Source organism: Stigmatopora nigra, chromosome 7 (genome assembly GCF_051989575.1).
Source record: "Stigmatopora nigra isolate UIUO_SnigA chromosome 7, RoL_Snig_1.1, whole genome shotgun sequence".
NCBI classification, from domain to species: Eukaryota; Metazoa; Chordata; class Actinopteri; order Syngnathiformes; family Syngnathidae; genus Stigmatopora; species Stigmatopora nigra.
This window is the reverse complement of record NC_135514.1, coordinates 5,455,097-5,481,288: the sequence shown is the minus strand read 5'-3', so window position 1 is coordinate 5,481,288 and position 26,192 is coordinate 5,455,097. Positions and strand designations below refer to the sequence as shown.

The 26,192-nt window shown below is 37.9% G+C and overlaps 3 protein-coding genes across 14 annotated transcripts in view; 1 reads left to right on the top strand and 2 right to left on the bottom strand.

Moving 5' to 3' along the window:
• Positions 1-5,355, bottom strand: part of ubr5 (ubiquitin protein ligase E3 component n-recognin 5) — a 41,138-nt gene extending 35,783 nt beyond the window's left edge. For 4 of the 8 annotated variants that reach the window (XM_077720412.1, XM_077720418.1, XM_077720414.1 and 1 more), the window contains exons 1-3: positions 5,101-5,355; positions 491-535; positions 316-397 (exon numbers count right to left, since the gene is read on the bottom strand). In XM_077720412.1, the coding sequence (XP_077576538.1) occupies positions 316-397; positions 491-535; positions 5,101-5,162 (189 nt within the window). In that variant the 5' untranslated portion in view covers positions 5,163-5,355. The remainder of the gene's footprint in view (positions 1-315; positions 398-490; positions 536-5,100) is intronic. The other 4 variants (XM_077720413.1, XM_077720415.1, XM_077720411.1 and 1 more) reach the window with 3 other exon arrangements.
• Positions 5,356-8,058: 2,703 nt separating this feature from the next.
• LOC144199256 (antizyme inhibitor 1-like) lies at positions 8,059-23,096 on the bottom strand. Of its 5 annotated transcripts, XM_077720760.1 has the most exons (15): positions 23,024-23,096; positions 20,137-20,324; positions 19,946-20,029; positions 14,816-14,867; positions 12,801-12,922; positions 12,385-12,580; positions 12,090-12,263; positions 11,723-11,895; positions 10,831-10,965; positions 10,401-10,482; positions 9,662-9,736; positions 9,343-9,508; positions 9,127-9,242; positions 8,401-8,615; positions 8,059-8,335 (listed from the first exon to the last, which is right to left on the bottom strand). In XM_077720760.1, exons 6-15 carry the CDS (start codon positions 12,484-12,486, stop codon positions 8,221-8,223), a joined length of 1,353 nt encoding a protein of 450 aa, XP_077576886.1. In that variant the 5' UTR covers positions 12,487-12,580; positions 12,801-12,922; positions 14,816-14,867; positions 19,946-20,029; positions 20,137-20,324; positions 23,024-23,096; the 3' UTR covers positions 8,059-8,220. The 5 variants fall into 5 exon arrangements, with proteins under 5 accessions (XP_077576886.1, XP_077576887.1, XP_077576888.1 ...); XM_077720761.1 differs by lacking the exon at positions 14,816-14,867; XM_077720762.1 differs by lacking the exons at positions 14,816-14,867; positions 19,946-20,029.
• On the top strand, positions 18,853-26,154 carry LOC144199257 (V-type proton ATPase subunit C 1-A-like). Its single transcript, XM_077720764.1, has 13 exons — positions 18,853-19,050; positions 19,323-19,475; positions 20,526-20,593; positions 21,323-21,408; positions 21,841-21,935; positions 22,107-22,198; positions 22,668-22,766; positions 22,824-22,892; positions 23,043-23,135; positions 23,340-23,433; positions 23,998-24,095; positions 24,542-24,668; positions 25,609-26,154. The coding sequence occupies exons 2-13, from the start codon at positions 19,344-19,346 to the stop codon at positions 25,705-25,707; spliced, it is 1,152 nt and encodes a 383-aa protein (XP_077576890.1). The 5' UTR covers positions 18,853-19,050; positions 19,323-19,343; the 3' UTR covers positions 25,708-26,154.
• The last annotated feature ends 38 nt before the right edge of the window (positions 26,155-26,192 follow it).

Genomic DNA, 26,192 nt, shown 5'->3' with positions numbered 1-26,192 from the left:
AATTATTAAAAATACTGTGCATTGTTATTTAGAGCTTGGTTTCATGTCGGGGAACACAATTTGTGGATACAGAGGGGAAAACAGATTTTAAAGAGTAATTTGGAAGAAGCTTACTAAAATAGACATCTGCCGCTATCGTGACTAAATAACTTCAACTCGTGAAACAGCCAAAAGCAAATGAATATTTTCAACTTTACTAGGTTTGCTTTGCTAAATAACCTCTAATATTGCATATTTTAAATATTCATTGTCATAACTGGGAAGATAAGTGTATGTATTTAGCCAATATCTGGCAAAAGAGTAACTAAGTCTTACCTCAAGAAGAAACCCAGCATGGTTGGGCCCAACAACACACTGTTTCAGTGTGACCTGCTCCAAAATACTAAGATGCGGATGACTGTATCGATTCCCAAACACAAAAAAATATGGTTAGACGATAGTTAACCGGTATAAATCAAATATCTTTAACAGACAACTTGAAGTAACTCACCTAATGAAACTATATTTGTTGAGTTTTTCGGACACTTCACGGAGCCTGTAAAGAAAACAACCAAATGCAGTTAGTTGAGATGGATTCTTTCAGCACCATTTCAGATAGTTGAATAAAGGCTCAATGCATTTTTTTACACATATGGCCCCAATATAAAAAACAAACTTGGTATAAAGTTGTTTTCCCATTTTATGTTCTGAAAACATTGCAAAAATCGAAAACTTTGTATCTAGGGTTAAAACGGGTTAAGGTCATCCAACTTTATTTTATGTTTTATAAATGGTCATGTGAGGTAAATTTACACTTTCTTTTCATCAGGCTGAAATTAGTCTGCTTGCCAATGGTGATGATGTCTTCAGATGATTATTTTATTTATTTCATATTGGACAGCAACTTTTGGTTTGAAGGCAACTTCATAAAAAAAAATTCTAAAAAAGACACCGGTCAAAATTTCTGTTGGTTTTATTCTTTACTTTTCATAGTGTAAGGAGGAAGTCGTCCCTTTGTGCTATGCATGTAGTCCACACATGTATACCAAAAATGAATATCATTGCTGGCTACATGACCCAAAATGTGGTGTCCAATTATGTGGATGCCAGATCTTAGGAAGATAATTATTATGGCTTTCACTGTCCCTCTGTTTTATCTGTTGGTTTGATGGAGAATTTTAGGAATGTCAACTGGCTGACTTGTACTCTGGAGCCACAATCTTCGTGAAATTAAGACGTTAATATCAGTTCACATATTTTTTCACACTAAGCCGCAAACGGGCGCTCTAGGCCTGTGTTATTAATTGACCTTTTCCAAAGAACCATCGCCTTAGTTACAATTGGTAACTTAAAATGTTCTTTATGCTGGAGTTATATGAATAACTTTCTATACGTTATTTTGACTTGCCAGGCATGTTCTTAATTGATTTTTTTAACAGTGATGTGAGGTAGGCATACCTCATATTTATGTTGTTCTATTATATTTTTATTTTAAAAGTATGTTCTTGGCGTTGGAAAAATGATGTATGACTCCCATACAAAAAGTTTGAATGACTAATGACTTAAGAGTAATCGACTCGATTTCCATTAGTTTTGATGGCGATTTGTTTATTTTTTTCCACAATTACTTCCCTATTACGTGAAACTTCACGTCAGATTTAATCATATTTCTCAAAAATTCATCAAGTTGCTCGAGTGGGTAAAGGAGACATCTGTTTTTGTTATTTCACACATCTGGTTGGAGGAAGAGTTCCTTTAAGGAAGCTAGAAGACCTGAGTGAAATTTAGCGATGAGACGCCAAACTCAAGTTGAAACAGCCATGACCTCCCCAAGGATCTGATGTCATATGCCAATTGAGGACATAAGGGTTATGAATAGTCACATCGTTAGGGTAATATAACCCAAGAGATTTGATGTTAGTCCTCCAGTGATTAGACCTTAAACTCTTGATGATCTAAAACGTGGGGCCTAAATGACTATCTATTTGTGGCTGAGAATCTGTTAAGGCCTTTTCCCACTAAACTTGGCAAGGGGCAGTCAACAAACCCATTCAATGTGTATGCACCGCTGCAGCACAACGCTGTGCCACCCTGACCGCCACGGGGCATTGTGATGACATTGTAGTGTATGCATTAGGGTAGATGGTAACAAGAGTTGTTTCAGATAAACAACAGCATGGGATTGTGGCAAAGTTGCACAGTAAACAGGTTAGAAATAGTATACACACGCAAGGAAAATTTCTTAAGGCAGTGCCTCAGTGTCACTAACACAGGACTAATGTCTTACGCACCATGGCGTAGTAAAGGAACCGTGGCAGACGTAGAGAATAAATACTTTTCTTGTACCAGGTTGAAAGTACAATAAATAAAACATGGTTAAAAAATGCATTATAGCCACATACTTTATTATCATCTCTCTCTAAAACACGAGGTAGAGCTTTTTTTGTTGTCAATAAGAATGAAGAGGTCTTTAAAATATATATTATAGTACAATATATGCACCGATATATCTTGGTTAACTTTTTACCAAGTATAATAAATCTATTTGAGTATTAAAAGAGAACTCAAGATCTTAGAGAAGATCACTACTCGATTACATTGAGTGAATGTAGCAGCAACTAAAATGTAATGAGCAATGAGTGGAATGCAATTTCTTTTACAAATTTATGGGAAAACATTCATATGGACTATAATGATGCAAGGATGAGAATGCAATTTCCCCAAACTTCTGGTGCCGTTTAATCTGTTGTTAGACAATTCTTCTGTTAGCAGTGTCGGACACATTTCTAACTCGTATTACTAGTTGCAGTCGAGGTAAGATCAGGCCAAAAAAAATCCAGCCCGACCTGACCCGGCCCTAACCCGACCAATCAACTTGATTTGCAGGACCGAGCCCGAAGCAAACCCGAAATTTCATATTTTATTTGTGAGGACTCAGAACTCTCGATGCTAACAGATTAAACCCACCTTTAGTAACAATATTTAAGTTAAACAAGACTGTGTAAACATTTACATCTTTTATATGGCATTTATATGCCGTTTAGCGCGTTGACATCACAGCTCTGGGGTCCTTGGTTCAAATCAAGGTCATCTGTGTGGAGTTTGCTTCTCCGTGGGTTTCCTCCGGGTACTCCGGTTTCCTTCCACATTCCAAAAACATACATGGTTGGCTGATTGGACCCTCGAAAGTGTGTGCATGGTTGTTGGTGTCCCTGTGCCCTGCTATTGAACGGCCACCGATTAAGCGTGTCCCCGGCCTCTGGCCCGGAGACAGCTGGAATTGGCTCGAGCATCCCCCGCGAACCTAATAATGATAAAGCGTTTCAGAAAATAAGATGGTGATCTTTTATATGATAATATAGATGTTTGATGATCATCACTTTTTCCAGTACAGCTGTTTAAATGCCTGCTTAGCATCGATGTGCCAGCTCCCTTATGAAAGCAAACTGCCACATTTACTACATTCAGGGAAGCCACCGCAAGTTTCTATCGCATATTCAACAATCAATTTGATGCTTTTCCACACCCCACTCTTACCGGTGCCTGATTGTCTTTTCAGTTTTCCGGTCTTCAGTTTATCCTTAACTTCTTGTTCCTCCATAATGGGGATACTTGGTCAAAATAAATGCTGACTTGCAGACGATTATTAAGAGGATAGCGTTCACGTGACATGCACAGACCATGCTTTGGCGCTGTGGCTCCAATGCAATTACATTACAGAGCCTTTTTTTGTTTTATCCAAATTATTTATTTTATAAGAAGTGTTCCTTAGTTTAATATCCACACATTGTTTTAGGGTGGCTCAGTGGCACGACTGGTTAGCGTGTTGGCCTCACAGGTCTGGAGTCATGAGTTCAAATCCAGGTCAGTCCACCTGTGTGGAGTTTGCACCAACTGTGTGGGTTTCCACCGGGTACCCTGATTGCCTCCTACATTCGAAAAACATGCATGATAGGCTGATTGGACACTCTAAATTGCCCCTAGGTATGGGTGTGAGTGTGCATGGTTGTTCGTCACCGATTTAGGGTGTACCCTGTCCCCAAGGGTCAGCTGGGATAGGCTCCAGCACCCCCAGCGACCCTAATGAGGATAAAGTGGTTAAAAAATGAGACATTGTTTTAATATACATTTTTATAAACATATTTGTTTTTAAAAAGTCAGCGAAAGAGAACACCATTTTAATATATACTTTTATACAACGAGAGAGAAGCCCGGCCCAACCCGAACCCAAAGTAATGATTGACATTTTAGGCCCGACTAGACCCGAATTTCGGGTTGGGTTGGGTTCGGGCTAAAGATCTCCCCACTAAGTATCAGGTAACAATCTAGTATTGATACCCTTAAAAGATGCTTTGAGGTTTTCACTGAGGACTGCTGTCGTGAAATCACTTTTCCAACATCGTACATCAGCTATTAAGAGTAGTCTTGAAACAATGATCAGTGAGAAGAAAATTATGCTGACCTACGATAGATTGAGCTACTCGACAAGACAATAAAGCTCCCAAAGTTAAAAAAAAAAAAAAAAAGATGCAGCGCTTTGACAAAAGATCATTAGCTTATTAGCTTTAGCCTGGGGCTAGCTAGCCTTGCCTTAGCCTTCTTCGTTCATCTGGATGATCCACAAGGCACACAAAATCCATGGGTCGAAACGCGTCTAGAAGAATCGCGCAAAATATAGATGGAAATCTCGTTTTTTCTAGACAACAACGTTTTTTGCGAGCTTTATTTCGATCTTTTTAACCCATCCCCCATCCCGCATTGTCCATCTCAACTTTGACTGGGAGCCAATCCTTCCAGAGAAACAGCCAGTTACAGTGCCAGCCTTTTCCAAGATAACGAAGCTACGGTGGCGGTCAGCAGCTGGCATCGAACCGGCGATCGGTTTGTCTAACTTGCTGACGATCGCAGACTGTAAATATAGCAAAATGCTAACGAGGATTGTTGAAGATAGCAGGCCTTGTCTTACCGCTGCAGTCATGGGACATCGTACTCATTCAAGGAATAATTAACACCAATGCCAGAGTCAAAGACGTTCACGAACAATCTGCCGAGCACTATTTAATACGAGCCACAGGAAAAAGACGATATTCGATTATTTTCCACGGGCCACGACAAAAATACCTGTCATTGAGCTGATCCTCAGTCCCCGGCAAGGGGTGAACCACGAAGTGTATAGATGTCATGGGGTAATCCGAAATCACATCCAGGCGTGGGAAAGGTGGTAAAATTGTTGTTCTTTCGATTAATGTCTATTTTCAGGGTCATGTGAATCGTTTAATGGTGAGAAAACTCGAGTTTAGAGCCCAGCCTCCTCACCCACACGCCGCCATCTTGACTCGAGCAAGCTTCTTGTGTGTTGATTAGAGCACACGCACGCGCTCTGCTGGTTTGGAGCGCGAGCACAAACAGGAAACGAGAAGAGCACTGTCAATGATGATTCAAACGGGGCCCTTTCTCTCTTTTTTATATTGTTTTTTATATTATTCATTCATTCGCTTATCTGTACAACCGCTTTATCCTCACTAGGGTGGCGAGGGGTGCTAGAGCCTATCCCAGCTGACTTTGGGCCATAGGCGGGGAACACCCTAAATTGGTGGCCAGCCAATTGCAGGGCACAAGGAGATAAAGAGTGTCCAATCAGCAGACCATGCGTGTTTTTGGAATGTGGGCGGAAACCGGTTTACCCGGAGAAACCCCACGCAGGCCCAGGGAAAACATGCAAACTCAACACAGGTCGACCGACCTGGATTTGAACCCAGGACCCCTATGAGTCTGACGTGCCAACCACTCAAGTCACTGGGCCGCCTATGTTTTTTTTATTACTACGTACTTCTGTAAAATTCCACTTTCCGAATGCTTCCTTCTACTAAGTGTATAGGATTCACATTAAAAAGATCAAATTAAAAAAAGCTCTGACCGTTTTCAAATGAAATTATATTTAGGTTGTTGTTGAAGGAATTATTTTTTAAAACTCAGTTTTTCTCATCTCATCTCATTTTCTGAACCAACTTATCCTCATTAGGGCCACAGGGGTGTTGGTGAAGGGAGCTACAAAAACAGACCAGATAGGGGCTCTCGAGGACCGGATTTGTCCACACTTGCTCCAAACACTATTCCAGCCTCCATACAGTAATCCCTCGATTATCGCGGCTTCACGACTCAGTTTTTTTCTGGGGGATTTTTTTTGGTCAATTCATTAAAACGGGAAAATCCACCCAGAAACTCACCAGCGGAAGCCACTCCCCTGTCCTCTGCTTACTACAAGGACTCAGCACTGAAGTTTTTTTAAAAAAAATACTTTTTTCCATTTATTTTTTTAAATAAAGGTGACCCTACTTTACGGTTTTTCATTAATCCCAACCATGTCTGGTCAATATTAACCGCGATAACCGAGGAATTACTGTGGCCTATCTTAAACTTGCTGCATTTAAAAAGCTTGTAGTTGGATCTTGGGATCGAGCTGACAAAACGCAGAGTCGACCCACCTACTGTCCGAGCCCCTGCCTCAAAATGTAAACTCATCCAAAAATGCGAGCTGAAAAAAAACAAAACACAAAACACGACAAAATAATAACATATCAAGTGCTTCGATCATAGCATATGTGGATAAGCAGCGCAGAACATGCTTTTGAGGAAAACCCTCAGTGCCAGACTGTGTAAGTCTCAATGTGTGTATTTCTCCATTGTGTCTACAGGCAGCCTGTTTTTCTTGTTCTTTGTGTTTTGCTGAAGGGTCTAGACAGCCAATACAAATCATTCAGCCAGCCTGAGGCCATCCTCTGTGATCTGACCATGAAAACTAAAAACTAAGTTTAATTTGTTGATTCTATACATTTGATTTCAAAACAAACATTATCAGAAAAGTTTAAAATTAATTCAAGGAGCATTTTGTAAGTTTTGCACTTCAATTATTCATTAAATGGCCCTAATATTTAAATAGATATTAAAGATACACACACACATCCCATATTTTTAAACGTAAATTTAAATCTCAGAAATACCACGTGCAATGATCTTTCTTAGTATAGTCTCTTCAAAGTAATACATTTGTACTCCATATTAAAACCATGAATACGCTGATAAAAATTGGGAATCAGGGGGCGTCTTATATGAGAAAAATCATAAAATTCCCCGATTTTAAGTTTACATTTATTTAAATCTTATTAAAATGCTGTGGGGTGATCTGAATTGGACTGTTAGTGGTAGAAACCCCTCTAATATTGCATAATTTATACAATTCTGCACTGATAAAAATTGAATAAAATACAAAAAGGAATTTGAAGTAAAGTTGACATATTTATTAATGTTGTATAGCGTCTGTGTCCATGCAAAGATATCGCGTTTACACAAGCCCATTTGTCCATAATCTTTGAAGACAATATCACTACATTACCAAATGAAATTTTAATGCTAGCCAAAATAGAGGCCAGGCATAAGGTATTTTCCATTCTTTAAATTAATTGTCTTAGTTATGTGTCTGTTATTTGCAGTAATGCAGTTATAGGCAAATGGTTGAATTGACTATGTTTTCATTTATTTTGACAAAGCATAGCTACCAGTTCTACCAGGCTTCAACCAAGGAGGCAATATGATGCACACAGCAACTCGACCTTTTTTTTAAAAAAAACATTTAACAATGAGGCAAAATTAAAATGCCTTGAGGTTTCTTGCATTATAAATAACACATACCATATATGCAGATTCAGGTACACACATTCCATATATAGTTCATGCTTTTCTAACAAACATTTCTGTATGTGCCATGCTAGTGCTTGAGTGGTCAGTGAGGCAGCAAATAGCAGACTTATTATTGCACAGTTACCTTTCAACATGTGTTTCATGCAAATGAAGTGTACTCCACAGAATTTGCGTTTACCTTAATAAAAAAATCATGAAGACACATGGCAACTAACCCACAATCTTATACAAAACCTCATCACCAACACTGCTTTTTTTGCTAGATGCGATGTGAAAATGTTCCTTAACACAAAATGTACTATACAAACATTTAAATAGAGCTTTAAAAAATAACATCCTTTTAAATACATTGTTAAACAGATGGACATCCTACAAGACAGCCAATGAAGACAACGACTTTTAATATGTTTTAAAAGGTGTATCAGTGTAAACTGCAGTTCATGATCAAGGAATCATCCATTTAGTTTCATACAGAGCCACACTTGTTCTAATATAGACTGGGACACTGACGAGTTACAGAAACTGGTAGCGTTCCGGTTATAGCTAAGCTGGGATGGAGACTGCTGCATTAGTTAAGCGGTCATTGAAGAAATAGGGAAACAACGAGAAGTTCTTCAGTGATGCCTCTTGGGTAACACCCGAATGTTGCATCTCATACCTGGTGGAGGATGAACAGAAATTAAACGTTGCAGGATTTGTTAACACACCAAAATCAATCCTAACCAGTCTCTGGCAGATACAACGTAGAATACAGGTGGTGTGGGTGAGTCATAGGCACAAAGAGGCTGGCCGACAGAAAGGGCCCCCGCGTTACAGAAGGTGAGCCAATCCCCAATGTTGAGCTCTGGCAGCAGACAGTGCTGCATCACTAGGTCCAGGTCATCACCAGACGGGCCCCACAGACTACTTCTGAACACTGGATCTTTTGAACAAGTATTCTGGAAACAAACCAAGATAAACTCTTAATTCCTGCTTTGAAAAACCCTTCACAATTTTATCGGTTTAGTACGTCGTCTATAATCCCTATAAAGCATGATTTATGGGTGTGTGAATGTGCATGTGTGTGTATGTTACAATTCTCTCGCTAGGTTTGTCCAAACCGTGCAACAAGAGAGTTGAATTTTTTTTAATGTTGGCCAGAAACGGCTGACCATTTCTAATAGACGAGAGATTACATTTCTTCACCTTCTCTAATTGTGTAAACTCAATTTTTTTTTGTTAAACACCCATTTTTCAAAAGAGATGTTTTTTAATAGCGCAACAATTGTCTTTTGGTTTTAAGGCATTTTCACGCGCTGCCCATTAAGCCAGTTGAGGAGCACTATCTGTTACTTCATGGCTGAGCTTGTTATTATTCTGCTTCTCCTCAACACCCTAATTTGAGTCATAGAATTACAGCTGAATGAATTATATGGATGGAGGATAAGATTGAAATTGAAAAAGGCTCACCATCTGAACAGTGGGAGAAGCGATGACCATTTCAGTGAGTTTACAGGCAAAGGACCCATAGACTCCTTCATCCAAGTAGTATTGGAACATCGGCTCATCAGTGGGAGATGGATCATCTGCACAGTGGGGAAATGACACCAAACATAAGGAATACTTTCAGTATGTGTAGTTGTTCATATGTCTTTCCGTTTCTATATCTCCATTAGCCACACATACCATGAGCTTGATCTCGGTGGTCATGCATCACCACCTCCTTGGATACGATGGGTACAGCAAGGGTTAAAGCAGAGGAAACAAAGTAGCTGCCAGGTTCCGCAATGATGCTAACTCCACTGAGAGGAGGAAAGTGTTGGTCCACCGCAGACATGACTGCATGACTAATCTATAAGAGATATAATATTTTGAAGTACAATCATGTTTTGTTTTTGTCAAGATGCTTCAATGTTTTGAAACACATTTATTTTATATATTGTATTGTAATTATAAAGTTTCCTTTTTTAAACCATGCAAAAAGGAACTCAAGAGGTCAACTAACCAGTTCCAGCTGAGTGTCAGAGCCACCAAAGCCGCCTCCAATGTCCAAGATTTTCATTTTCAAACCAATTCCCTTCTACAATAAACAAGTATTCACACATTAACACACCAACAAATAACACCAGGTATATTTGAACCCTAATCAGTGTCAAAATTTTAGATAGCTGTGAGTACAGCTGGGCGGATATGACAAAAATTGTTATCGATGCGCGTGAGAAAGTGCTGAGCGTTGTACGGGAATACAACTTGAATCGTTTGACCGTCAGTAGGATTTATAAACAGAAAGATTGAGCAGCAGGACCCAAATATTGAATGTTGCACAAAGGTTGCAAATCATTTGAATGATGCCATACAGTGCTACCGCATTTATGATGAAAAAAATAAGAAAGCTGTGCAATCGTCATTAGATAACTTCTTTCGGCCAGTTTTCAGTAAATCTCTCTCTCCATCTCTCTAATGTATGTATACAGTGCTGCATGTATTCTCTCCATTTTATTAAATGTTTTTATCAGTACAAACCAATGCTGGTTCCTTATACAAGCCTTAAACATAAAAATGCACTTATATAAACCTTCAATATACTTATATAGGCCTTAAACATAAATTATAATACAAAATATAGCACTGAATCAACTTCAATTTGAACAATTTCAACTTTGAACTTGGAATTGTAATTATTACATTTTTAATGCAATTTTAAAAACCTCACTTGAATTTAAAATATGCAAACTTTTACTCACCGCCATATCAAAAACACAACGAGCATCAGCGATAGCATTTCTATACACCTCTTCATCGTTGCAATTGTGTTCAATTAGGCATCTGTAACAAGGGAAGGAAGCAAATGGTTCAAAATTTGTCCTCATGAATTGGTAGCAAAATAAATTGGTGTAGCAAAGTTATCGTCCGGACAAACTCGTGCAAAATAGTGATAAATTCATAATTGTTTGGGCCAATGTTATATATTTGTATTAAATATTTGTGCGATTTAATAAAGTTCTATGAAGTTCAGGACTTGCATTATTTTTTTTTATTTTCACTGCAAATGAATATCGACTCCAATTATCAGTTATCGGCCTCATCTAACTACTAATAATCGGTATTAGTCCTGAAAAACCCATATCGGTCGATCACTACTACACAAAGTAGTACAATATGACAAGTAGGTACCTGATTCCTGCCACCTGAACACCCAACTCTTTTGCTTTCTCCAGTAGATGGCGACAGTCTTTGATCGAACAGCCAAATGACATGCTCAACTCATTGTCCTGTCCTAATGCTTTTGTTGACACCTGAAGAAGAAGCCTGAACATATAAACAAAAAGTATTTTGTGATGCCTACTGTCAACTTCCACGTATGTTAAAAATTTGAAGAGACAATTATTCGGGTGAGATGTTAAATTGTTTCTTAATACAGTGCTACCTCTACTTACGAATGCCTCTTAATATAAAATTTCCTGGTTACAAAACACTTATGCAAAGGACCGTTCCAATATACAAAAACAAGATCTACTGTATGAAACGTAAATACATTTCCCGTGTCTGTTATTTTATCTTGAAATTGCCACTCTAATGACTTCCTATCGAAGCCTCACAACAGCAACTCTTTTTGACCGCCGTTTGTCGTCATGTAGTTGTAGTAAAAATTATTGGTGCGAATGAAATGAATAAGCGGGCCCGGTTATCAATCGAGGAAAAAACAGAAGATAAGAGTGGCGTGCGGTTGACTGATACTGCACACCAATACAGGCTAGCCATAACCAACCCACTATCATCCGCACGCTATTGAAGTAGAAGGAAGCAGTAAAAGCAACGACTCCTTGACTTGGCCTCTCTGTACTGAATGACGAGATGCATTGTACTTGCGGGTGGTGCGGCTCAGTGGGAGACTTGTCGTTCCACAAGCCAGAGGTTGTTGCTTTTATTCCCTGCCCAGGTAACCTTACCTAAGTATCCTTAATCAAGAACTAAATAAACATTAAAAATTAACATAGTGTGTAAAAGCTGTTTGAGTGTCTTAAAAGCCCTGTGCAAGTGTAAGACCATTTACCATAACACTTACTTGGCATTTGGATGAGAGCGTGAAATCTTGCGCATCTCTGCTTCATTATCACACACCAAGAGGTCAATGCCATTCTTTGCAGCAGACTTGATTTGGGAAATTTGTTTACAAACTCCACTGTAGATGATATCCTCTGAGGGAATTCCATGGCTCTGCACTAGCTCAAGTTCAAACTGAAATGCAAACAGATTGTTGATTCTATAAGAATTACCCGAAAAGCAACAGGAACAATTCTCACGTTCCTAAAAAGATTGTTTACTATTCACTTACTCACTGGACCAAAAGGATTGGTAATTTTTTTTAAATTGACTTTAATAAATGAGTATAGCACTAATATGAATTGTGTAAATGTTTTGGTGCCAGCTACCTTGTTGCTACATATGAATCCAGTGCCAAGTGCAGCCAATACTTGGATAACACCCGGGCTGCTGTTGCATCTAACAGGATAGAAGGGATGAATCTGGGCCATGTGTGTTCGCCAACGGACGTGCCGCCTCATTATCACTCCGAGATCAGCAACAAAGAATGCTTTCTTTTCAGACTAAGGAATAGAATATCAGAGTTAGAGTTGGTGGGGAGATTTTAAATAAACATTACTGTAAACATGACCGTTGTGAACCTGGCTGGATTCGCAATCATGAATTGGCAACAGTGAGATTTACCAAGGTTTGTTCATATATGTGATTGTCAATCACATCACTGAGAGATGTGCCACATTCCAGAAGGCCCACTGAAAAATGTAGTTCGTCTGAAATTCCTTTCATCCTCTCAACTATGTTCCAACAGGCATAAAGAATATGGCTAATCTGACGTGAGGTTCCTTTCTCGAGCCCTTGGGTCCAAGGCTTATGCGATAAACTGGAATAAAATCAGAGAAATTGTGACGTGAAAAATAATATACTACAGAAGAAAAGCTAAAAGTGGATCTGGTTTAGATCTAAAATAAGTACAATCGTCAGAATTGGAAATGTTGCAAGTTTATCTTAATGCACACATTTGACACGTTAAATGTTTCTCAATAATAAAACAAAATGATATCACATTGGCAGGATTATTAAATTTAAAAAAAAAAACTTACAGGGATGAGTCCTTAGCCGAACTCGTCCACTATCAGCTTGGATCCCAAGGTGGCTCGGCGTTGAAGTCAAACGGCTTCCGGTACAGAGCCGCCCCTAGGTCCTCTGGATAGTTAATATAGACCTGCAATTACACAGGATAAAGTCTCAGTATGGGTGCAGTAAGGTGACATTTCAGACCCCGACATTCAACAACATACAGTAATACCTTGACATACGAGTGCCCCCAATATACGAGCTTTTGTAAAATTCGGAGCAAATATTTACCTTGAGATACGAGACACATTTTGAGATACGAGACAGCCAGGTGGCCGAGACGCGAGAGGCTGCTTATGATTTCTGTCTTTCTCGCATTTGATGTGTTATTGCCAATCTATCAATTGGTAATAACAAATCAAATTTCAATAAGATTCGGTTGAATGGACTCTAGATTCTAGAAAATCCCCTATTCACTAAATAATAAATAATAGTCATTAAGTCCCTATTCACCTAATGTTAATATCTATCAATTGCATGCTAATTGGGTGAACAGGATTTTTTTAGTGTCCATCTGATCTTTATCAAATTTGGTGGGAAGTTTACCACTTTTAAAATGAATAATACTATTGTTGAATATTCTTTAAGAGTTATTGAAATGATTGCCAAATTTCAATTCCCAAAATGGATTACCGGCTAAATAGCCACTGCCATCTATTTTAGCGTTAGCTGTCTGGCAGTAGTTTGCAGAAAGGTAAACTGCATCAATTAAAGTAGATTTTACTCTGAGGCGTTGACATTTAAATTCATATCTATGTAACAAGACTGAGGTTAGACACCGGCTTCATTCATTCAAATGTATGCTAACGACGAGCAAGCTGTTGACAAACATAGCTACTTACGATCGGAGGAAACCCAAAAGTGGGGACAAAACGCTTTTTCCTTTCGGGCGGAATTTTTAACAAGTGGTGGGATTACTAAAGGAGAAAAGTAATACTTCCGTGGACATTGATAAGTGAGTGAAATTATGGGAAAAAACAGCCAGGTGTGGTCGATAAGAACAAAACATTTGTAGTGACCGGAAAATCTCAGCGTTGCGTTGTCGGAACGGAAGTGTAAAGGAAGGCAAGGCATGTGACGTCAGTAATCTTTAATTCATATACGCCCCCCTAAAAAGAAAATAATAATAATTAAAAAAATTAAAAATCAATCACGTCGCCGTTCATGGACTGGGGTAGTGGGGCGTGGCCACAAACAAATCGATGTCGAATTGTTGTTTGAATTTGATGCGTTCACATTGGAATGTATGACGTCTCATTTCTCATGTCATTTCTGAACCGCTTTATCCTCACTAGGGTCACGGGGGTGCTAGAGCCTATCGGTGCCCAGTCGATCGCAGGAGACGACCATTCAATCCCACACCCATACATAGGAGCAATTTGACAATTTAGAAAGTCCAATCAGCCTACCAAGCATGTTTTTGGAATGTGGAAGGAAACCATAGTAACCGGAGAAAATCCATGCAGGCGAATATGCACACTTCGACCTGGATTTGAACCCAAGACCCCAAGAGCTGTGAGGCTGACCTGCTAACAACTCCACACTGCTGGGCTAAGACATATCTGAATCATATATGTATTATATTTGTCCATCTATACATTAAATAATTCAATATTGTCTGTTAGCTTCCTTTCATTGCTTTCCCCCTAATTGACTGCTTCCAGATGTGTTTTCATATTGAAGAATTTAACCAATCACATTTTAGTCATTATTTGTTGCCAGGGTCAAAAATCTGCCTCAAGGCCTTCACAATCAGTTCTACGGGCTCTGCTGCATTAAACAAGCGTCAATAAGACTGTTGCATTAACCAATCAGATTTCCAGTTGGCAACACTACAATGCATTGGCGCGCCCCACTATTTGAGAAGCACTGCACTAGCCCCTAATAATAGACTAAACCAAATGAGTTTGCTATGTAAATGCATATATGCTAAACAAAGTCAGTAAATATAAACTTGATATCTAAATAAGTTACAAATTACCTCGTTATGGTCTCCACTCTGTTTCCCATGCCTTATTGATGAATATTAAATTCTGTGCAAAAGAAAAATGTGTGATTTATCGAGGAATTAGAACTGAGTCTCTTTGAGAAGTAATCCACAAAGTACTCAGCAGATGAATCTTTGGATTCAAAATAGGTTATGTTTACCTTATTTGTGGTATCTCAGTTAAGTTCTTGATCTCTGAACATGCAAAGGTCTTATGAAGTGTGTTTTTTCAAGGAACACAGCTTCTCATTTGCATACGCCCCTCCTTAAGAGGAGGATGCCAAGCAAAGCTTAACTGCTTGCAGACATGACAAAAGTGTATTTTTGCAACTTCCTTGTGGCATGCACGCATGCACTCTCATGTATACACGGGCATGCATTTAACCACACACAATTATAATGCATGTTTTTTATTCACCACTATGTAGTTGTAGTAGTCATTTTTCCCAATTGATTTGTATTGCTTTCAGGGTGCCCAGTTCCTTGTTGGTTTGGGATTTCCATCAATTATTTTACTCAGAGACAAATATCATTCATTCATTTTCTGTACCACTTATCCTTTTGAGGTATGGGTAAGGTGCTGGAGCTTATCTCAGGCAACTATGGGCAGCAGGGAAGGGAGACCCTAAATTGGTTGCCAGACAATCGCAGGGCACAAAGAGAATCTTACTCACACTCATACCAAATGGAAATTTAGACTGTTTAACCAGCCTAAAATGCATGTTTTTAATATATAAGCGTAAACCGGTGTACCGAAAGAAAACCCACACAAACCGGGGGAAGGACGTAATCCACTGGGGTATTGAACACTCAATCTCAGAAATGTGTGGGCAACATGCTAACCACACAACACCTAGTCACAAATATCAATTTTAAAAAGTATATATATAATATATGTATGCCAATGGAACACTCATATAACATCAAACTCATTTACATGTAAGTATAAAGATATACGGCAGGGGTGGCCAAATCTGGTCCTCGAGAGCCTCCATCCAGTATGTTTTCCATACCTCGCTCCTCTACCACACATGAATCAAATAATCAACTCATCAGCAAGCTGTCCAGAAGCTTCATACCGATCCCGATTATTTGATTCAGGTGTGTTGGTGGAGGGAGACATGGAAAACAGACTGGATAGGGGTGCTCAAGGACTGGATTTGGCCACCCCGGATAAATAGTAATTCCTCGAATATCACGACTTCAACTTTCGCGGATTCACGACATGAAAATGTAAACCATGCTGAAACTTGTAAGCGGAAGCAACTCCACAGTTTTCCGCTTTCCACTAGATTTGCCACTGGATTTTGAACCCATGACCCCAGATGTGTCAGGCCAACGTGCTAAGCACTGAAGCGATCGGGCCGTTGAGCTAATTAAACATTCACAGCAATTGTCATCGCATAAGAAGAATCTTTTCAAGGATGCTTTGTAAAAGTTGAAGGTGTAGCAACTTTTTCTTGGACTGGAACGCAAAACATGTTCCGTGTTTTGTGTTTCTCTGACGCTAACTACGACTTTGTATACGTCTCTCTAATCACGCATGGCATCTAAAACTGCTTCCGGTAATGCACAATGTTTAATCTCCATTGTTTGGATCAGAATAGTCATCCCAGCCACTAGGTATGCAAGCCATGTGTACCACCCACTACAGAGGGGAAACATATCCTCAGTAGCTGCACTGTGCTTCAGGAATTCTTACTTGGAGACACTGTATTCCAAATAGATTACCTCATATCTGAATAGATTAGCTGGAATGACTAAAAGACAATTAGAAATCAACAAGTTATAAAACACCTCCTTTAAAATTCAACACCATTTAGCATAACGTCACATTTAATGTAATTAAATGTAATTATGCACAATGTAATTTCCCGAATACGGGTATAAAGTTATCCAATCCAATCCGATCCAATTTAAAACTGTAGAGTTCACTTATTTCATTGTATGGACGCGACTAACAAGTTAAAATGATCACATTGTGGGGTCTTATATAACTGTAATTAGTATCCTTAAATCACTCAGGAGACATGGTGCTTTGGAAAAAGAACACTAATAAGAATTCTGTCACATTCTGTTGCTGGCTTTGTTAGGGATTGGTTCTGTCAGAGCATTTATTGAAAAGGTACCAGCAGGGCACAGTTTAATAGAAATAATATTTGTCATTTTTTTTGAAGCCATTATTTTTGCACTATTTGGACTGGTTTAAAAATATGGACATATAATTAGAATTGGAAAAATATATGTTGAAAAAAATGTGAAAATATGTATTTTTGGGCCAACATAATACCACAGAGTAGTTTTATCTGTGGGCTTTTCCTGGATTTGACTTTTTTTCTTAAACAATTGTATCAGAGTAGTGGAGGAATACGCCCAGATTGATAGCTCAACTGTAAAGTTATCAAAAAGAATGATTCACCCTTATTTCCTCGCTGTCAAGATAATGAAAGTTGCTTTTCAATTTTTTCACTTTACAAATCTCAATAGTAGAAAAAATTTTCATTGATTTACAGGGCTTTGGGTCTTAAAACATATGTCAACAATGTTTTAAGAAAGGCACAATGATTCAATACTGTATCGTTTCAGCTAAAATAATATAAGAAATCATTAGCAAAATTATTTTTACGCAAATCTTTGCCTGTCAGTTAATAAGGATTTTGTTCAGTAATTTGTCAGAAATTACGTCAGTGAACTTGAGGAGATCCACGAAGGAGACATTAAACTTGCGAGTCATTTATTCATCTATTGTTGTACATTACTCAAACAGGAGTTGTATTTGTTTTTAAATGAGAAGATTTAAACAATGCCCTAAGCAGTTGCCAGCATTTTGCAATAGCTTTTGAGATTGTGAAAGTCCTGATAACGTCCCAGCAGACAGAAACCAACTGGAACTAAGCCAGCCATGGGCAAACTCACAACTGCTGTTTGATGTCAGGGGTTGGCTCCAGACTGACCAAGCATTGTGTTCCAAACAATGCACCCCAAACCCACTCAACTATAAACATGTCCCTTCGGTGGCGTTTTCTTTACTGGTGACACCCAAAGTCAGGAAGCCCAAGGCGACTTTGCTATATTTAGTATCCCTAAAAACTCAAATATGCTGCTGATTTGGCATTCAAAGTGTTTATTTACTTTTCTGATGGATTAATAACCCACTTAGAATGTTGACTTGACCTGAAGTCTGAGATGGAAGCCCTCACAGTTTCTTGTAAAACCGGGAATTTACTACATAATCATACCCAATGGCGCTTAATAATGCTCACAAATTGAAATTCAATTAAGGTAGAAAGGGTATGCCAACATGCAATCCTGCAATAAGAACAACATTTAGAATATTGGACTTTTTTTTGGCCAGAATTCAGCTTTCCTCATAATAACCCTACCCACCCTCCATCCATCATAATTGCCACGACAGGCTCCAATTTCAGCTCCATTCCTGATTCCAAATCATGTTTTTTACATTTAAAGCCATCCAAAACCTCTCTCAGATTCTATTCATTCACCCGTCGGTCCCCCCAGTCACTCTCACCACCATGGAGCAAAACATTCAGTCACCCTGACAGCGAAGTGTTGACTCTTTCACATTTCGAATCACAACAAATATCTGCTTAACCTCCTAAGACCCAGAGTCTTGCAAGGTATGCATTTTTATTTTCTCTTTGATATTTCTATTTTCTATTTCATATACAGGCTATTTGGGATCCGATGAGTGTAAAAACAAATAATTATCTTTTCACATGTATTTTCTGAGAAAAATGATGTCCACATCTTAAGTTATGTGATAGGGTGTCGGCCATACAGTGGGAGACCTGGAAGTGTATTACATTCAATTTAAAAGTAGAAGAAAAAAAGGCCTGGCCGTTTTTCAAATTCAATTATTTTTGTTAATTTTTAAATTCATTATTTTCAAAACTCAGTTTTTCCCCAATAAATATTTTCTGTGAATGCTACTCAATTAGGTAAATATGTAGTTTCCAGCGAGGATAATATCATATTTTACAATGGGATTTCTGCAGTAACCCCAAGCAACCAACTAGTGTCTCTACTGAGTTTTGCCTTTTCGAAGTGATGACAACTTCCGCTTCCTCGGACGGATCACCTGACTTTGATGCACCACTCAAGAAACCTCACGAACTACTGCATTCTTTAATGGCAATCTACAATGGGAATTGACATTCCATTATACGAAACTTAAGGTGTCATTTGTCTCGGAACGAACACAAAGACAGGTGGGTAACGCTTTAAAAAAACGCTTTCAACCCATTTTAACCAAGAAGATTTAAAATGTTTCGTCCAGAAAAAAGCTAACCATGGCTATTTCGAAGGGAAAAAACGATATTTCGCATTTATATATTCTGTGTTTGTATATAAATAATGCTTATCCTGCCATCTTTCTTGGGGTAACACGTAGACTAGAGTGAATCGTGGTTAAATTACACAATATTTTGATCTAATCTGATAGATGCTGCACCTATTAGGCTAAATAGAACTTTTCTCACAGGTTTCTTTAACTCTCAGCATAATGACTGAGTTTTGGTTGATTTCTGCTCCTGGAGAGAAGACTTGTCAGCAAACATGGGACAAAATGATGACGGCCACCACACGCAACAACAACCTTTCAAGCAACCACAAGTTCAGCATCCCCGACCTAAAGGTTTGCATTAAATTATCTACTTAACTTTCATTTTATTTTGTTGTCATTGCTCGACATATTTTTATTGGTTCATTTGTAGTGAAAGTGTTGCACCCTGCATTTTCATATTGCTTTAAACGCAGGGAGAAATAATCATACAGTTGTCAGTTGTTGTTGTCTTCAAACCAACTTTTACTGTAATGACTAAAAATCTCCCATGCCTCAACCTATGTACACCGAGACATTAATAATCGAATACCGATACATACTTTAACATATTACTCTTGCTGTTCGGATGAAGGCATCAATAATCGAACACTGATAAACATCCAATCCAAAACTAGTTTTACATCACACATGCAATCATTAATAACTCACACACTTTAGCCTGTCACAAAAGCATATATGGTCTCAAGGAGTTATTTCACTGGCTAGAGCAGTGCAACATGACATGTCAAATGTCGAAATATTTGGGAAAAAAAACAACTCACGCAAATATCAGAAAGTATAAACTTCCTTTGTTGTTGCACAATTCTTGATCCAGATCTTACTCGTATATTCCTGCTGTGTCTAACCTGTGAAGTTAAAATTTGGATTTTCCTTATTGGACTTCTTTTAGAAAAATCCCTAAAAGTTTTTAAAACATTTTTCCTCCCACATAAGAATAGAAAAATGGACTCACCTATTGAATCCACTGTCAAGAATAAGCTGCCTCAGTGTATGGGAAGGAGCCTTCAAAGAGTTGTTCTGTTTGCATGTTAAAGTGTTGATTTGGTGAAGTTTTCATCCAGAGCAGCTCAGCTTGTCTGGTTTGGTTGGTGTCTGAGCTTAAGGTGAAGTACCCCAAATGACCTTGATGCAAATGTGCTCCTGGAATTTTTAGCAATGCATGAGTGGCTCTGGACAACGTGGCGCCATTCTAAGTACACAGAGCCCCCTGGTTGTCACTCTAGGCTGACTGGCTTCCAGAATTCCACTGTTTAAACACAGCCAGCCAAAGCTTAAAACGAACCCCATGTAATAAAAATAATTAATGTGTATCTTTTTCTTGGCATGTATTTTCATAAACAGGTTGGGACGCTCGATGTTTTAGTTGGACTTTCTGACGAATTGGCCAAATTAGATTCTTTTGTTGAGAGGTAAGTTATATTTGCAAAATACTGTTGAGAATCCCTTTTTGCCTTTCTACATTTTATCAGTGATTATTTTCATGGACCATGAAAAATGTCTTATTGTTTACAAATACAGTATTTTCAGATTTCTGATAGCACTGGTCTAATACCTTCTCTATTCTTGTAACAATGAGGAATTTCACATGGTTCTGAAGCTAGCAAGAGCTGCTGTCCAAACTTGGCAATTCACAGCTTAGTGAGACACTAGTAATTCTGTTATTCGTCATATTTATAGCCAAGTGACTTATGTTCTGCAAGTATGTTTGAACGTCCTTTGGAAAGTTTGACATCAAAATCTCACATGCAGGGTTTGCCATCTTAGTCCAGCTTGGCTGTCTGTGTTTATTGCCAAGAATGTATTAAGCAAACCCAACATCTTGGTTAAACATTGAGATGATTTTAATCCAGTTCCTTCTTGAAGTACCCCAATTGTTTATGGAAAAGAAATACATGATGGCATTTCTCACTGTGACACCAAGTGCAATTATGTCATGCAACTCCAATTCTGAGTTGCTATATGATGCCTTTATCCTAGCAGTTAAGTTATGTATTGTGTGAGACTTGTTACTTATGTAAGGTTAAGGTCGCAGTGGAATTGTTTACAAAAAGAATCAATGGTTTTTTAGGACTTGCGTTGAATTTCTGCAAGTTTTTGGTTTGGCACAGCATGTTTTGATAACTTTCATCTTTTCACAGTGTAGTAAAGAAGGTTGCCCAGTATATGGCTGATGTGTTGGAAGACAGTCGAGACAAAGTGCAGGAAAACTTGTTGGCCAATGGAGGTATAGCAATTGTTATCATTCCATTTTAGTCGGAAAAATCAATAATTATTATTTGCTTAGCTATCCTCAAATACGCCTTTCCCTCGATTATCGTGACTTCACTTATTGCGAATTCACTTCTTTGTGATTTTTCTACTGCTAATATTTGTTATATATATATATTTTTTTTACATTCATAAATTGTGAAAATCCACACTCAAACTCGTATGCGGAAGCCACTAGAAAACTAGCACTGAAGGTAAAATAAAGGTAGTTATAATAGGGGTGACCCTACGTTACAAAATTTCGATTAGCGTGGCAGTTTCTGGTCTACATTAACCGCGATATTCGAGGGATTACTGTATTACTCGTTTTTAGCAATTACCATCTGAACAGTGTTTTCTTTTCGCCTCTTCCATTTAATTTTTTTAAATTTGTTTTATGTTTTTACAGTTGATCTCATCACATACATCACACGGTTTCAATGGGACATGGCTAAGTATCCTATCAAGCAATCACTTAAAAACATCTCTGAAATCATCTCAAAGGTATGAATGATCTTAACAGAAAAATATAACGTGTTTAGTCATTCAGCATAAGAACACTTAATTTTTACAAAATTCATCCTGGAATGTATTGACCCATAAATTGTGTGCTGTTTTGAGCCTAAATGGTGTAAGTGGACCATGTAATTATTTTTGTTACACTTCCTTCTACAGCAAGTCAACCAGATTGACAACGATTTAAAGGCCAGAGCATCATCTTATAACAACTTGAAAGGAACCCTACAGAACCTTGAAAGGAAAAATGCGTATGTGAACTCTGGCTTTAATAGCGTAATTGAAAATATGATAACTCAATCTGATGTCATCTTTGATAGATTGAATAAATTAAGAGAAAAGTGTCTTTTACTGGTAATACTAGAGCATAGATCACTCATTATTAGACATGATTTTGTTTTGGGATTCTCCCTAGTCAGTTTTTGAATATTTGGTCCATTAAAGTCAGATGAACATTTAATTATTGTGGTTAACATCTGCCTAACAAAGAAAAAAAACTTGCTTTCAATATGTTCCTCTCCTTGACACATTTTAAAATATTAATCACCTTTGTGGATAGAATGTTGTGATCATTTCAGTTATTCATATTTAAGCTTAAAGGAATTTTTGACTTTGTGTTACCCAACTAATGTGGTGTTGAACGTCAACATAACTCAGAAATGCTTGGTCACTGGATAAAATCCATGGTTTTTCTTTTTATATCTTTTTTTCCGCCCTTAGAGGGAGCCTCCTGACGAGGAGCCTTGCTGACATTGTTAAGAAGGAAGACTTTGTTCTTGACTCTGAGTACCTCATCACTTTGCTGGCTGTTGTTCAAAAGTGAGTAATAATCATTAATCGGGAAAAAATGTGTAAAGATGCCTTCTCTGTTTTCAGAACATCTTATGCCGATTGGCAGAAAATGTATGAAACACTTGCTGAGATGGTGGTGCCTCGATCCTCAAAGTAAGAAACAGCATCGTGTTACAAGATAGAAAAACCTTTCCCTCGTGTGAATTTTTTTAACTCCTTTCAGGTCTATTATATGATTTTAAATTTCCTACCGTTCACATGTACTTTTCTTTAAAGTGACATACCTTAATTGTTTTCTTCCAGTCTTTTGTTTGAGGACAACGACAGTGGGTTGTTCAGTGTAACTCTGTTCCGGAAAGCCATTGACGACTTCAAACACAAAGCCAGAGAGAACAAGTAAGGGTTTCAATGGTGTTAAGATAAGGGTCATAATCAACAGTCATGATTATTTTATATGGAGAACCAAGAAAAATTTAACTCTGTGATCCAGTTTATTAAAGCACAATATTTTTAAAATTCAAAAGCTCCTTGCATGGTTGACTTTCACCACAATAAATACTACATATGAATGCAAATGCAACCTTACCATCCTTCTTGCAGGTTCTCAGTGAGAGACTTTCAGTACAATGAAGGAGAGATGAAGGCAGATAAAGAGGAGATGACGCGTCTATCTACAGATAAAAAGAAGCAATTCGTAAGTGCTTGGGAAAAGATACTTTGAATTAAAAAAAAAAAAAGTATCTTTTGAAATTATCACGATTGTTTTTTGACCACAAGCACGGTATGCGAACTGGTCAAGGTCTGGTGGAAGAGAGTTCTTAATTTGCTTGAGAAGCAGTCTCAAAGCACTTCATAATTACCAGGCCATCATTTAAACTAATCATACTGGATGATTATGGCTTATTTCAGACAGGATGGGATGACTGCATAGGCCAGGTTGAGGTTGAAAAATTTGGTGAAAATTGAGGTCAGCTTGGAGAAACACACTTTGATGTGTGAACCTTACCCCGAGCTCCATCAAGGTTGGCAGCCTTTTTAGGATTAACTGCCCGGTACGCCTGCCTGACCACCCTTACTGACAGTGACAGTGGTGTATGTAAGTCCTAGAAGGGGGATGGCCAAGATGGGGGCAATGAGTGCTGCTGTAGTGGTACATCATAGCAAGAAAACAAGCTATTTAGCTCCTCTTCCAGCGGTGCACTCATGTTTGCTGTCATCTTCGTTGTTTTTGTGACTCACTTTTGTTCATACCATGCAGGGACCACTTGTTCGATGGCTGAAAGTAAACTTCAGTGAAGCCTTCATCGCTTGGATCCATATCAAAGCACTTAGGGTTTTTGTGGAATCAGTTCTAAGGTACTCCCAGACTGGACTACACTTGACACATTGCACATTCAGTTATATTTAAATCAGTGTTTCCCAAACATTGTGGTGCAGCACACTGGTGTACTGTAAGCGATGGGCAGGTGTGCCACAGGAAATAATCTGCCATGAAGTCGTACACTACAATATTCAGAGTGGAAAATCGTAATGTTATGAGAACATTAAGTCATATTTTGTACTATTAAAAGATTCAAATCGTAATAATATGTGATTAAAGTCATTTAGTTGCTTATTTTTATGTAACGTGAACCGCAACTTGTTTGGGAAAAACCTAGGTCTACAATGTCTTCTGTGTCTGTGCTTGCAACTGGATGAAATAAAGTTCTAATAAAAAAAAAGATGGGACACACTGATTTAAACACTTTCCAAAGTACTGTTGTAGTGTTATGTTAATATGTGAAAATTTGGTGTTCCCCCAGATATGGGCTGCCAGTAAACTTCCAGGCTATGTTGCTTCAGCCTAACAAGAAGACCACTAAGAAGTTGAGGGAGGTGCTCAATGAGCTATACAAACACCTGGACAGTAGTGCAGCTGCAATTATTGATGTGAGTGCTTTAGTTCTGTATTGTTTCAGTGCCAATTCAATACTGATGTGACACATAAAAAAAACTAAAGACAGATGTTTGAAACATCTTGATTCAGGTTTGATTATACATTCCAGATTTTTAATCAAGCATTGACCATTGCTCAAAGCTTTACATTAGAAGAGGATTATAGCTATAACAACTGCAACAGAACACTACATTTATTTACTTTTAACTTAAATCTCTTTGCATCAGCTGTTGGGTGGTAACGTATGAGATTTGGTTATTGCCCACTTTGACTCCAAACTCATAATGTGGATTTGAAATTTTTTTTTTTTTTTATAATCTTGAAACTTTTCAGACACAGGAGAGCCACTATCGCCAGTCTTTCTTTGAGACTGTTTTTACGCTGGGCTGAAAGCATTTAGAATCAAGACAACAAATTAGCTATAGAGTAATACCTCATTTATCGCGTTCATTAGGTTCCAAGACTTGCCAAAATTGGTGAACAACCACGATGTAGGGAGCATGTATTTATGGTCTTTATTTTGCAATATTATTTAGACTTTTCAAACCCTCCCTGCAATATTATTTAACTCCTGAAGGTAGACACTGTCCCCCAGTGGCCAGTAAAATACTCAACAATTTTAACTTGTCTTTTTCACCCTTTTGACTGTCCTTTTCTTTATTTTTCCTACAATAAACTTTAAATATATCTGGCGAATCCAAGCCGCGATGCTGTGAATCCGCGATAGTCGATATGCAAAGTGGCTAATTAATATTGTATTAGCTAATACAGGAATTTAACTCTACTACTAATGTTAAACACAATGAACACACTTAACCACCAAACCACACCTCTTAAAGGCACACATCTGCATAGTAATCAACTTTTTATATATCTTCATTTCAAGTAATATATAATAATAATAATATATAATATATTTTTTATTTTTTACAGTCAGCAATGGACATTCCAGGTTTGAATTTGAGTCAGCAAGAATATTATCCTTACGTCTATTACAAGATTGACTGCAACCTCCTGGAGTTCAAAGTCTAAGACTTGTCCAGCCCTGTTGGCAAGTTGTTGATTAACACTGTTCCACTGTTCCATCATTAGCAGACTTTAAGGGTGATTACGCATGCTCATTGCTTGTATATAAAAAATAAACAAATTATCATCTATCACTCAACAAAAAAATACTTGTAAAGACTTTTTCATTGTTTTGAAGTCTTACCTCATCAGAATCATGTTTGGACTGTCATGCCGTTGCATTTTTATCCTACATGTGCCTATGCGCATTGATAACTGCATCTTATGCATTATTTGTAGTGATATGTGTTTACATATAGTAATTTTGTGTTGTGTTGTATATAAAATTATCAAAAGAGTTAGGTATATTTGATCATTCACAATGTTACTGATTATATTTGTTGATAATATACCCGTTATAAATTGAATGAATTGACAGATCAGAAGTACAATAAAAAAACACCTTATTTTTGGCTTGTGTGTATTTATTTTTTATGACAAACTAACTACAT